Source organism: Rhinatrema bivittatum, chromosome 1, assembly GCF_901001135.1.
Source record: "Rhinatrema bivittatum chromosome 1, aRhiBiv1.1, whole genome shotgun sequence".
NCBI lineage: Eukaryota > Metazoa > Chordata > Amphibia > Gymnophiona > Rhinatrematidae > Rhinatrema > Rhinatrema bivittatum.
Window position 1 is genome coordinate 688,841,549 of NC_042615.1, and position 14,621 is coordinate 688,856,169.

Here is a 14,621-nt window from a genome sequence, read left to right on the forward strand (position 1 = left end):
ACCCTTACAACTTCTTCAGAATGCTGCTGCCAGAGTTCTGACGGGTAAAAGAAAATTTGATCATATCACACCCGTATTCAAGCAATTACAATGGCTCACAATTGAACAAAGAATCGAATTTAAGATCCTCTCAACTTTACAGAAAGCAATATACAAAGCAGACTACACCGCACTTGATGACATCATTCATATCCAGTATTCTCCACGCACAACAAGATCAACTAGTAAAATACAGCTAGTGATTCCATCACTCCCTTTTGCTAAACTCTCGTCCACCAGAAACAGAGCCATTTCTATCATCGGCCCTAAACTATGGAACTCTTTACCTCAGTTCCTCGCCTCTCAAGAAAACCCAAAATCTTTTAAGAAAGAACTAAAAGCCTGGCTACTCTGCCAATCTCATACTGACAGCCTGCTCAACAATCTCAAAACTTAATCCCACAGCTTCCCATATTTTGTCATTTACTCCCCCTCTGTCTAATCATCCAGTTTCCTACAGATATCTAAGACTATCTTATCATTATACTTGATCTCTGTCTACTCAATGTACCTTTCCTTTGGTACACCTTTATCTAGTTTATTCTCAATATGCCTATCCTTTGGGATAGCTTGCCTTGTCCATATGTTTTACATGACTGTTCTCAGATTGTTAAATGCTGTTGTTTTTTTCAATGTCTTCAATAGTTTTATGTATCAGGTTGTTATAATTGTAAACCGGAGTGAAGGCTACTCTGCTCTACCTCGGTATATAAAAAAATGCTAAATAAATAAATAAATAAATAAATAAATAAATAAATAAATAAATAAATAGAAAAAACTGAAAGATACAGCTGCAAAGGTTAAAAGTGTTGAACAGGCATGGACATTATTTAAAAATACAATCCTAGACGCGCAGTCCAGGTGTATGCCACGCATTAAGAAAGGTGGAAGGAAGGCAAAACGATTACCGGCATGGTTAAAAGGTGAGGTGAAAGAGGCTATTTTAGCCAAAAAAAAATCCTTCAAAAATTGGAAAAAGGATCCATCTGAAGAAAATAGGATAAAGCATAAGCATTGTCAAGTTAAGTGTAAAACACTGATAAGACAGGCGAAGAGAGAATTTGAACTGAAGTTGGCCATAGAGACTAAAACTCATAAAAACTTTTTAAAATATATCCGAAGCAAGAAACCTGTGAGGGAGTCGGTTGGACCCTTAGATGAGGAGGGATTAAAGGGGCTCTTAGGGAAGATAAGACCATTGCAGAAAGACTAAATGAATTCTTTGCTTCTGTATCTCTGTAGGGGGTGACTTTTATTACACTGATCAATATATATGCCCCTAACTCTCAACAGGGATCCCTTTTTGATTCCTTGGGAACTATTTTACAGGAGAAAGCAGGGAGTCACCTGCTTATAGGGGGTGATTTCAATGTTACCTTGAATCATGCCCTGGACACTTCTTCAGGTCGTAGTTCTGATTCCACACATTTTTTGGTCCACGCTAAAACTATTCATGTCCCAGGGGAATGTGATAAGGTTTCGAGATCTCCAAACATCTAATTCCAGGAATTTTACTTTTCTCTCCTGTCCTCATAAATCTTATTCACATATAGATTTTCTTCTAGTAGATAGGGGGATTATTAATCGAGTGACTGAGGCTGATATTGAGTCGATGACCTGGTCAGACCACGCTCCTATATGGCTATCTTTTCGGAATTATGATGTGGGTCAGTTGTACTGGTGGTTGAATGAAACCTTACTAGAGGATGAGGAATTCACTGAGAAGCTAACTATTGATATTCAAGAGTATTTAGATCTCAATGACAATGATGATATTTCCCCGGTAGTGGTTTGGGACTGTTTAAAAGCAGTGATCAGAGGGAAACTCATATCTAGAGCTTCTTATGTTAGGAAAATAAAGGAGAGTGACAGGAAAGTTCTATTAACTCAGATTTTGTGCTTAGAATATTTTCACAAAGAAAATGCTATCCTCATCAGAATACCAACAATTGGTGGACTGCAGAGCCCGTTTTGCTGACTTGGCCTCTGTTTTAATTGCACATCATTTGGAACTGGAGTGGCAAATGTTTTTTGAGGGTGAGAACAAAGTGGGAAAATTATTGGTCACTAAATTGAAAAGGCATATGGCACAAACTAATGTGGTTAAAATTAAAGATATGTTGGGGAATAAATTAACTGAGAATAAATACATAAGGAGGCGCTTTCTACAATTTTATTCTAATTTGTATAGCCTTAATAGTATAATTACATCTGAGGAGATAGAAATATTTCTTGAAAGTGTAGCTCTTCCCACTATATCTGATTCGCAGCGGTGTGGTCTTGATAGGGAGATTTCTGAGATGGAGATGTTAAAAGAAAATTAGGTCTTACCTTCATTAATTTTCGTTCCTGTAGTACCAAGGATCAGTCCAGACTACTGGATTATGCCTCCGCACCAGCAGGTGGAAACAGAGCAAAACTTGACGAGCTCTACTATATATACCAGGGTGCCACCCACAGCCTGTCAGTATTACTCAATGTCAAAGCAGTGGATATTTCCCATGTAACTAACCTATATACACAAAAACCAACCAGGGAACCCTCGGGTCACTTTCCCCAAGAAAAACCAGACCCAGAAACAAAAAAACGAATTGGCAATGCCAGTCAACCGCAGGAAAAAACCTTTCATCCAACACAGCAGACTCTCTGAAACATACTGCAGCAAAAACAACGGGCGGGACTCTGGACTGATCCTTGGTACTACAGGAACGAAAATTAACGAAGGTAAGACCTAATTTTCTTTTCCCTGTACGTACCGGATCAGTCCAGACTACGGGGATGTACCAGAGCGCACTACTTAGGGGGGGAATCGGAGAGGCCCGCTCTCAAGACGCCCGCTCCAAAATTTCCCTCTGGAATCCCGCACATCCAATCTATAATGACGTGCAAAGGTGTGCAACGACTTCCAGGTCGCTGCCCGGCAGATCTCTATTTATTTATTTATTTAAAGGCTTTTATATACCGGAGTTCATGCACTAGTGCATACCACTTTGGTTTACACGGAACAAGGAACAGAAAATTACATCAAACAGATTGAACAATTAAACAAATATACAATTACATCCAACAATTGGGTATAAATAACATGGCTAACTTAGTAGGAACTTAGAGTTAGAGGTGAAGGAGAGAAATAGTACCAAGTGGTAATAGAACAATGTTAATAGCTAAATAATAAATATAAATAGTAAATACAAGTTCTTATAATAAATACAGGTGTTTACAGATTACAGTCTTCAAGAAAAGTTTATGTCTACAGAATAGGGTTAAGTAAATAAGAACTGGTGGTTATTTCTATAGGAGTGAAGACTTCAAAAACTAAGGTTACATCTGGATTAAGAGGTATTGGTGTAGCATGTTCAAATATTTAATGATTTGGAATTGTGAGACCAAGGATAAAATTAGGAGTTGTTTGATATGATTATAAAAGCGAGAATGATTCAAGTTCTGGGATGTGGTTCTGAGCTAGACCTTTAAGTGTAGGCTTTTGTAAAGAGCCAGGTCTTGAGTTTCTTTTTGAATGTTCGAGTACATGTTTCGAGGCGAATGTCCGTGGGGAGGGCATTCCAATGAAGGGGGCTGGCAGTCGAGAATGCACGTTTCTTGAGTGAGGACTTGGCTGAAGGTACGTGTAAGGTGCCTAAGTATCTGTTTCTGATTGGTCGTGAAGACTCGTGTAGGCGAAGTGGAAGGCTTAGATCTAGCGACGTTTGTGAATGGATGTTCTTGTGTGTTATAGTTAGCACTTTGAAAATGATTCTGGATCTGATGGGGAGCCAGTGTAAGTGTTTTAGTATGGGTGTTATGTGTTCACTTCTGCTGGTGTTAGTAAGAATCCTTGCGGCGGAGTTCTGCAACATTTGTAGAGGTTTTGTGGTTATGGTTGGAAGGTCTATAAGCAGAGAGTTGCAGTAATCGATTTTGGAAAATAGTATTGTTTGGAGGACTGTTCTGAAGTCCTGAAAATGCAGGAGAGGTTTCAGCTTTTTCAGAATATGTAGTTTATAATAGCATTCTTTCGTTGTGTTCTTGACAAATTCTTTGAGGTTCAGCCTTTTGTCTAAGGTGACCCCAAGGTCTCTTACTTGAGTGGAATTGATCATTGGTGGTGAGGTTAGGTTGTTGGTAGGCTGAAGGTTCTCATCTGGAGTGATAAGCAAAAGTTCTGTTTTTGACGTATTAAGTACTAGGTTAAGGCTAGATAGGAGTGAGTTTATGGACTGTAGACAATTGTTCCAGAAGTTGATGGTGCTGGAGATGGAGTCAGTGATTGGCAGCAGAATCTGAACATCGTCTGCGTATATGAAGTGTGTGACCTTAAGACTTGAGAGTAGATGACATAGGGGGAGAAGATAGATGTTAAAGAGGGTGGGGGAGAGAGAGGATCCTTGGGGAACTCCGAAAGAGGATTTGACCGGGAGGGAATCCTTGTTGCTGATTCTGACCTTGAAAGTCCTATTGTGTAGGAAGGATCTGAACCATTCCAGGGCTGATCCTGAGATGCCTATGTCTGAGAGCCGGTCGATCAGGATAGAGTGTTTTACGGTATCAAACGGTATTTTAACAGGTCTCTCTAGCGGAGAGACCTGTTAAAACTCCGCCCAGGACGCAGCCTGAGACCATGTAGAGTGTGCCTTTAGCCCTAACGGTAGAGGGCAACCTGCCAGAAGATAAGCAGAATTGATTGTTTCCTTCAACCAGCGTGCTATGGAGGTCTTAGACGCCATATTACCCTTTTTAGGACCGCTCCAAAGAATGAATAGATGATCCGACAAACGGAAGGGGTTTGTGACCTCAAGGTAGCGCAAGAGAACCCTATGCACATCCAACTTCTTCAGGTCCTTGGAGGACGCATCCGAGCACTCGAGGTGGGAAAAAGCTGGGAGATCTACAGACTGATTCAGATGAAACGCCGACACCACCTTGGGAAGGAAAGAAGGGACGGTCCGGAGAGAGACCCCAGACTCAGAAATCCGTAGGAAAGGTTCCCTACATGAAAGGGCCTGAAGCTCCGAAACCCTCCTGGCGGAGGTGATCGCCACCAGAAAAATCGTCTTCAACATGAGATCCTTCAAGGTGATCCTCTTCAATGGTTCAAAGGGGGGGCTGACACAGGGTCCTAAGCACCAAATTTAAGTTCCAGGACGGACAGGGTGACACGAGTGGGGGACGTAAATGTGTCGCCCCCTTTAGGAAACGTATCAGATCGGGATGGGAGGCTAAAGACCGTCCATCCACAGAGCCTCGCAGACACCCTAGGGCCGCCACCTGAACCCGCAAAGAACTACAGGACAGCCCCTTAGTCAGACCATCCTGCAGGAAAGACAGGATATCAGGAATAGTAGCCCGGGTAGGTCGAACTGACCTAGTCACGCACCAGGATTCAAAAACCTTCCACACTTGCATATAGGACCGAGAAGTCGACACCTTGCGGGAACGGAGAAGGGTGGCTACCACCGCGTCCGAATAACCTTTTCCTTTCAAACAGCGCCTTTCAAAAGCCATGCCGCTAGACAGAAGTGATCCGCCTGATCGAAACAGACGGGTCCCTGATGCAGGAGATTCGATAATGGTGGAAGCCGGAGCAGTGCTTCCAAAGACAGATTGACTAGATCCGCAAACCATGGCCTTTGCGGCCACTCCGGAGCCACCAGGATAACCTCCATGGGATGATTTTCTATGCGACGCAGCACTCTTCCTATGAGGGGCCATGGGGGAAAGACGTACAGGAGAATCGACGTTGGCCAGGGAAGAGCCAGGGCGTCTACCCCCTCTGCCCCTGGTTCCCTGCGGCGGGTGAAGAAATGCGGCACCTTCGCATTCCGAAAGGTCGCCATCAGATCCATGGCCTGTCGTCCCCATCTGTCGCAGATGAGCTGAAATGCGACGTCCACCAGTTCCCACTCGCCCGGGTTGAGATGATGCTGGCTCAGGAAATCCGCCTGAATGTTGTCTACCCCTGCGATATGGGGCGCGGCGATCTGGAGCAGATGCTTCTCCGCCCACTGCATTAGCAGCCGAGTCTCCAGGGCCACTGGACAGCTCCGGGTTCCCCCCTGCCGATTGATATAGGTCACCGTGGTCGCATTGTCCGACAATATTCTGACCGCCTTTCCCAGGGGCAGAAAGGCCCGTAAAGCCAGGCGCACCGCCCTGGTCTCCAAGCGACTGATCGACCAGCGGGACTCCATCGCAGACCAGTGCCCCTGTGCCGAATGTCTCATGCAGACCGCCCCCCAACCGGAGAGACTCGCGTCAGTCGTGACCACTGTCCATTCCGGGATCACGAGGGATAGCCCCTGCAGAAGCTTGTCCGTCCATAGCCACCACTGCAGACTGGCACGCGCCACCGCCATCAAGGGCAACGGAAGCTGGAACTCTGCGGAGACTGGCCTCCAGCAGGAAAGCAACGCCGACTGCAAGGGACGCATGTGCGCAAAAGCCCACGGAACCAATTCCAATGTCGAGGTCATGGAGCCAATCGACTGCAAGTAGTCCCAGACCGTTGGCGGCTGCATCTGGAGAAAAGTCTTGACCTGATCTTGTAGCTTGCGGCAACGGTCCAAGGGCAGGAAGACCCTGCCGTGGCGTGTGTCGAATAACGCTCCCAAAAATTCCAGAGATTGTGAGGGTTGACGATGACTCTTGGCCGTATTGACCACCCAACCAAGAGAGCGCAAGAGGTGCAGGACCCGTTGGCCCGCGGACCGACAGAGCTCCTCTGACTTGGCCCGAATCAACCAATCATCCAGATACGGGTGGACCAAAAGACCCTCCCGCCGTAAGTGGGCCGCTACCACCACCAGGATCTTGGTGAAAGTCCTGGGAGCTGTCACGAGGCCAAAGAGCAACGCTTGGAACTGATAGTGTTTTCCCAGCACGAGGAACCTGAGATATTTCTGATGGTCCTTCCGGATCCCGAAGTGCAGGTATGCCTCTGTGAGGTCCAGGGAGGCCAGAAACTCCCCTGGACGAACTGAGGCGATTACGGACCTCAGGGTCTTCATGCGGAAATGCGGGTTCCAGAGACAACGATTGACCCCCTTCAGATCGAGAATGGGACGGAAGGTGCCTTCTTTCTTTGGAACAACGAAATATATGGAGTAATGTCCTCTTCGTTGCTCCGAGGCTGGAACTGGGACGATAGCCCCCAGTTCTTCCAACCGGACCAATGTCTGAAGGACCGCTTGCCTCTTGTCCGGGTGCCCGCAAGGGGAGGGAAAACATCTTGGGCGGGGAAGGTAGGCAAAATCTAACGCGTAGCTGTGTTTTATCACTGAAAGGACCCACTGGTCTGATGTGATCGTGGTCCAAGCCTCGTAAAAGAGGGACAGTCTGCCCCCCACCTTTGGAACCGAGACCTGGACCGGCCGGACATCATTGCGTTGACTTGCCACTTGGCGCGGAAGAGGAGGAGGCAGGTCTGCCGAAGCGTCTCCCACGAAAAGACTGGGGCTGCTGTCTACTGCCTCCGGAGCGAAAGGAAGGAGCAGAAGACGAAGAACCAGGGCGAGAGGACCGAGGCCTCCGGCTACTCAAGAACCGGGAACGAGAAGAGTAAGATCCCTTGGAACGCGCCCTGTCCTCCGGCAGGCGGTAACCCCTCTTTTCGCCCAATAGCTGAATCATGTCGTCCAGTTCCTTTCCGAACAGCAGCCTGCCCTTGAAAAGAAGAGAGCCCAGACGAGACTTGGACGCCCCGTCCGCTTAGTCAATCAAGGCAGTGGTCAGGGCACGGAGAAGGCAGGCGTGTCAATCAAGGCAAGGGTCAGGGCACGGATAAGGCAGGCGTAGTCAAGCATAGCTGAGGACCAGTGTTAGAGATAGACTGAAGAGTAGTCAGGTGTAGCAGAGGTCTGGGGCTGGAGCCGAGCTGAAGAGTAGTCAAAGCAGAGTCGAAATCCAAAGAGTCAGTCCAACACATAGATGAGACAGAAACAAGGAAGACAGGAACCGGGAACCACAGGAATCAGGAACATGAAGTAGAGAGGATTCTCTATCAGCAACGAGTACTCTGAGTATGAGGAGACCTGTTGCAAAGGCAACACTATGGAGCAAGGCCTGAGCTTTTATACGCTGAAGAGTCTGACGTCAGCATCTGGGGCTGCGGCCAGGATTCCGCCACAGGCCCTTTAAAAGAATTAGTGATGCGCACGCCTAGGGAGGGGCGCAACGCCGATGGCGGCGTCTCTCCGTGGGCCACGCGGAGAGACCCTACGAGCAAGGACATCTTAGCTGGCAACACTGGGGACCATGGCAGAGCCGGAGGCACCGAAGGAGACCAGAGGTCGGAGCTGGCAGCCCACAGCCGCCAGTGAAGAGGAACCAGGAGCTGGAGTCCGCATGAGAAGGTGCCACTGATCTGCTGCGGGCGGCATGCATAACATCTTCAGAGTAGGTTCCATTTACCATTACACACTGTCTTCTATCAGTCAACCAGTTTGTAATCCACGCTATCATCTTGGTGCTCACTCCCAAAAGCTTTACTAAAATCCAAGTAAATCATATCAAGCGATCTTCCATGATCCAATTCTCTAGTCACCCAATCAAAAAAATAAATCAGATTCATCTGTAAGGACCTTTCCCTGGTGAATCTTTGCTGTCTCAGATCGAGCAACCCATCAGATTGTAGATAATTAACTATCCTTTCCTTCAGCAGATTTTCCATTAATTTTCCCACCACCAAGGTGAGGTTAACAGGCCTGTAGTTTCCACCTTTCCACCTTCCTCTCTGCTCCCACTCTTGTTAAGCGGGACCACAAGCACTCTTCTCCAGTCTTGCGGCACCACTCCCGTTTCCAGGGATCTATTGAACAGGTCCTTCAGAGGACCTACCAGCTGAGCGCACCATACTGTATCGGCCTGTTTGAATACCGGGAAGACTATGTAAGAAAGTAAACTCAGGGGTGGGTGGGAAGATGAGTAAGGAGGAAGGGAACTAAACAGTGGCTATAAGTCAAAGGCTTTGAGGGGGGTTTTTTTTCCCCTCAGAGCAAGAAAGCAGATTAAATGGCTCCCAAGCACACAATTATGCAGTTATACACCACTACTGTACTAGGCACTAATATATATAACTACAGAAAGGTCCACTTAGCAAATTCTGGAAGGCTTGTGAATCCATGAATTTCTGAACTCCAAAAGACTCTGTTTCCCCTCTACCCAGGAGCCTTATGGGCAGGTAAATCCAGTTCTCCCCTCCCCCTCTACCACAGTGGCTAGAAGTTAAAAGCTTTAAGTTTTTTTCCCCCCTCAGAGCAAGAAAATCAGAATAAATGCCTCTCAAGCACACAATTAAGCAATTGTACACCACTACTACACTAGGCATTAATATATATAACAGAAAGATCACCTAGCGAATTTTGGAAGGCTTGTGAATTCAGGAATTTCTGAGAGACCATGGGGGAAACATACAGCAGCAGCTCTGTCGGCCACGGCTGAACAAAGGCATCGATACCTCGGAGCAGACTTCTCTCCTGTGACTGAAAAATCTGTCCATCTTCGCATTTCCCGGAACCGCCATGAGGTCCAATTCCGGCCTGCCCCATCTGGCCTGAATTAGGGCAAAGGCCTCCACCAACAGCTCCTACTCCCTGGGAACCAGCTGCTGCCTGCTGAGATAATCCATCTGCACAATGTCCACTCCGGCCACATGTGAGGCAGCTGTTGCTGCTAGATGGTTCTCTGCCCAAACAAACAGGTTGTGCACCTCCTGTGCTACCTGCCAACTCTTAGTTATGCCTTAACGATTGATGTAAGCTACTGTCGTCTCTTTGTCCGAGATGCACTGACCTTCTGTGAATGAGAGAGATAAATGCAAGCAAGGCTTCGCGAACTGCTCTGGTCTCCAAACGATTGATGGACCAAGGCGCCTCTTCTAAGGACCACTGAACCTGGGCTGATCGTCCTTGGCAAATCACCCACCATCCTTTGAGGCTGGCATCTATAGTCACAACCACCCAGTCGGGTACCTCCAGTTCCAGTCCCTCTCTCCAGATTGGTCCGAGACAACCACCAGAAGAGACTGGACATGGCATCCCCCCTGAAGTGGTAAAGGAAGCTGAAATTCCTCTTAAATTGGATTCCAATGGGGTAACAGAACCCTCTGCAGAAGCCGCATATAAGTAAAGTCCATGGAACTAATTCCAGGATAGAAGCCATAGAACCCAGGACTTGTAAATAGTCCCAGACTCTGGGAACTGCAAGTTGCAGAAGTCGGAGCACCTGACTCTGCAACTTGACCATTCTCTTCTCGGCTAGAAAAACCTTTCCTATCCTGGTATCAAACTGAGCCCCCAGATATTCCAAAGACTGGGACGGCTCCAAATGACTCTTCGCCAGATTTGTAACCCAGCCAAACTGAACAACGACACTCCACTTCTGACTTTGCCCTGATGAGCCAATCGTCCAGGTACGGATGGATCTGGATCCCCTCTCTCCTGAGAGCAACCACCACCACTACCATCACCTTTGTGAACGTCCGCAGAGCAGTCACTAATCCAAAGGGATGGCCCCAAAATTGGAAATGTTCCCCAAGAATCATGAACCTTAGAAACCTTTGATATCAGCCCTTATGGGAATGTGGAGATTAGATCTCACGGAGGCCTATGTCACCAGAAATTCCCCTTTGCGGACTGCCGCTATCATAGTTCACAAGGTTTCCATCCAAAATGTAGCATCCAGAGGGCAACATTAGCCATCTGAAGAGAGAGAATGGGCCAAAAGTCCCCTCCTTCTTGGGAACCATGAAATACACAGAGTACATTCCTTGTCCCCTCTCCTGAGGGGGCACTGGAACCATCGCTTGCAAAAGTTACAACCTCTGTAAAGTGTCCCACACCACTTCCCGCTTGGAACAGGAGATGCAGCAGGAGATCACAAAGGCATCCCTGAGCGGCCGAGAAAACTCTAAGGCATAGCTGTCTCTTACTATCTCCAGCACCCACTGGTCTTGATTCGGGTCAACTTCTCTGTAAAAAAGGGACAGCCTCCCTCCGATAACTGCTGGGGAGGAGTGGACCAGCTTGCCTTCATTGGCCAATCTTACCTCCACCTCCCCCCTGGGCACCACTGACCCTGGGAAGCCGCTGTTGCACTCAAAAGGACTGCTGCCTACCCGAGCCCTGTTTTTGAGCTGCCGGCACGGAACTTCTGCTTGACCAAAATCTCCTTGCGTCTCAAAAACAAGCATATGGTGGAAAAGACTACTTGGTGGTCTTCTTGTCCTTGGGCAATTTATTTCCCTTCGACTCCCCCAACTGCTTCATCAGCTGCTCTAAATTCTCTCCAAACAGCAACTTGCCTTTAAAGCGGAGTTTACCCATATAGGCCTCCGACTACATGACTGCGGACCAATTTCCCAACCACAGTAGCCTTCATGCTGCAACAGCCAAGACCATATTTCTGGCTGACATCCACACCAAATCGTACAGGGCATCCGCCACATGGGCTACTCCCTCTTTCAAGCAGGCAGCCTGAGTGGCCTCACACAACGCCCCTATCGCCTTCTCATGGGTTTTCTGAACCCAGCACAAGCAGGCCCTCTGCATCAAGCTTCTGATGACCGCCGCCCAAAGGCTTAATGCCGAAACCTCAGTCTCTTCAACATACAATTTCCAGCTTCCGATCCTGGATATCTTTCAGACCAGCTGAGCCTCCCACAGGAATGGTTGTCTTCTTGGTTACTGCTGACACGGCCGCATCCACCTTGTGAATCTTCCACTATTCCAACACATGCTCCGGCAAGGGATATAACTTAGCCTTTGCCCTGGCTACTTTGAGGCCCACTTCGGAGACTCCCACTCCCGATCCACCAACCTCTTCACCTTCTTAGGTAAAAGAAAGGCCTTAGGTGGACCCCAAAGCTCTTCCAGGACCAGGTTCACTCCCTCATTGTTGGAGTTCTTGTGTGACCTTTATCCCCCAACATTTCCAGCAATTGGGGAATTAGTGGCCGCAGCTCCTTCTTACAGAACAGCCTGACCAACCGAGGATCATCCCCTTTCAGCAATCAGGATGTTGTCAGAATCTTGCATTGGATCTTCCAAGGTGGTCCCAGGGTATTTGACGGATCCACCGGACCCCCCCTGCAGCTGATTGGGTTCGGCCATGTCGTCCAACAGGTACCCATCCTCATCAGCAGTCCGTCTGATACCAAGCAGCCGCAGGATCCCTCCCGATCCTGTCTGCTCCTCCTCCCTAGGCTTCTTCTTCCCACAAGCCTTCCTTCAAGCCTCCTTTTTAGCCAAATAGGCTCTATGGAGAAGCAGGGCAAAATCCATGGAGAACTCATCAGAATCAGTTGAACACTGATCCTGAACAGCATCCCCCTGAGCCCTCTCACCCTCCTACAGCTTACAGGGACCTGATCCACAGGAAAATGTGGGGGAGGGGAGTCCCGAGGCTCTTCAACATGGGGCCTGGCTCCTACCACAAAAAGCTAAAATGGCTACCGTCCCATCAGGCTCCCCTGGGGACTCCTGCACTGGTCTCGACAACTTCGAGGCACCTCAGTCCCCAGCAATCCCTGCAGAGTTCCCAACCCCCGCCCCCCCACCCCACAAGATGCAATCGGGTTAAAATGTGGTGGCGCTGAGGTGCACCCTATTGGTTCCACAGCCGTGGCAAACTTTCCCGCGCAGCGCGGGAGGTGCTATGCCGGCGAGAACGGGCCTAAAAATAGCCCGTCAGCAGTGCTATCCGGTGCTGACCAAGCACCCGGGCTTCGACAAACCACGGCAATTCAGTCCCGCTCACCTGGGACTGCCTCCCAACAGTAAAACAGTAATCAGCTGCCCGAGCACTGCCTCAAACTTGCTCCAGCCGCTTGCTCCTTTTTTTTTTTTTTTTTTTTTAAACTAAAGGAACACTCACACCAAAACCAATAAGGAAAATAAAATTAAATACAACCCTACTTCTGGTGGAGAGGCTGTGCACTGATGGTGACAGGGACCCAGAGGAGGAGAGGGAATCAGAACTACTGGCTATCACCCCCCCCTGAAGATAAGGGTCGAGCTAGCACAAGGATCACCCCCCCCCCCTCGCTCACCCTGCTCTACCCAAGGGATGGCCCACAAAGAAAACTAACACCTTGGGGAGCCGTCCACATGGGAATCTTCCTTCTTCCCTTTCTTTCTGCTGATTTCCTAGTAACTCCAGACTGCAGTGTTTGCACTTCTACCATCTGCTAGAGACAGAAAAATACAGAGGGACTGCAAGTGGCATACTGTTATGTAGCAGTGCCTGAAAAGTTTTTATTCTCTGCCTCCATCTGCCTGGTAGGGATACAAAACCCACTTCTCTGGACTGATCTGGGGTACGAACAGGAATAGCTGACTGCTACTCTTATTTTAATTATTTTTGATGAGACTAGCTTTGTGCTGCTTCCCACTTATCTCCAGAGGAGCAAGGCTTGAGGTAACAAGGAAGGAGTTAGAGTGGATACAATATAAAGGAAAGAAAAAATGGAGAGAGAGTGACCTTGCTGGAAAACCCTCCTGTGCCCCTCAAGCTTCTGTTCAACCAGGGACAGAAAGTACCAGGGAGGAGACCTACTAGGCCAGAAAATACCTGGAAGCTCGGACACAGCCTACAGACTCCTGGGGCATATTTTAGTAAACTAAAATATGCCCCAGGAGTCAAAGACCTTCATACAACCAGGGCAAAACAGTCCACAGACTGAAACTCTGGGAGCAACACTAGACCTATCTCAACCAGAGAAGGCCTGAGCCCACCCTGGGAGTCTTGGAATCCTGCTGCACCAGACCAGTCTGTATCATCTACTTTAGAAGACAATACTGGCAACTCACTATGCTGCACCTCTACTAATACTAGTGACACTGTCACTGGAATCTTGTGTTCTCTGTCTCCAGTTGCTGGCACAAACCCATGTGTCTGGAGTAGTGTAGAATGATAAAGAAGTAAGGTTTGAATCAATTTTGTCCTGATATTTTGCACTCCCACAAAGAAAGATCTGAAGGCGATCTGTGAGGTTTTCATAAGGTATGTTATACGTCATCTTTCTGTTGAGCCTTTAAAAATATATCACAGCCCACAAAAGACTTCAGTTGTCTACTTACAGAAAATCATGACAGCACTCATTTGGAGATGGAAGGTACATAGTAATAGCATCAAGTAATGGCTGTACTCCTTTGTTCTTCAATGCACTTCCACACAACACAGGAACTGCACTTCGGGTCAGTGTAAGCCTCCGGATTGCTGCCTGCAACTGCATGCAGATCAGCTTCAGTTTAATGCATTCAGAATGTAACTTTCTTCATTCTAATACAAAATGCTGACTAAAGATCCTAGCAATAGGTTTCATATATGGTTAGAGGAGCAAATTATGAATTGGAGGAGCCGTTAAGACTAATTCAAATCCTATTCCCATACTGACACTCTGATACCTTGGGAGAGAGAGTATAATCTTGCTTGGGTAGTTTATATTTCTGCTTGAAAAATAACCATACAAGTCATACAACAAAAATCCATATGCAGACTTCCCACCTTAGAAGTAGCCGGCTGTTTTGGAAGCATTATGATGTTCTGGTTAGAATTAGTGTCCCTTCCATTTCTAAGCCAGTGAATGG

General features: G+C 47.6%; 1 protein-coding gene across 2 annotated transcripts in view; it reads right to left on the bottom strand.

Annotated features, from left to right (window-relative positions):
• The window catches only part of GFM2 (G elongation factor mitochondrial 2), a 163,083-nt gene that overhangs the window by 77,396 nt on the left and 71,066 nt on the right, over positions 1–14,621 (bottom strand). For both annotated transcript variants that reach the window (XM_029575022.1, XM_029575015.1), the window contains exon 12: positions 14,112–14,260. In XM_029575022.1, coding sequence (XP_029430882.1) covers positions 14,112–14,260 — 149 coding nt within the window. The remainder of the gene's footprint in view (positions 1–14,111; positions 14,261–14,621) is intronic.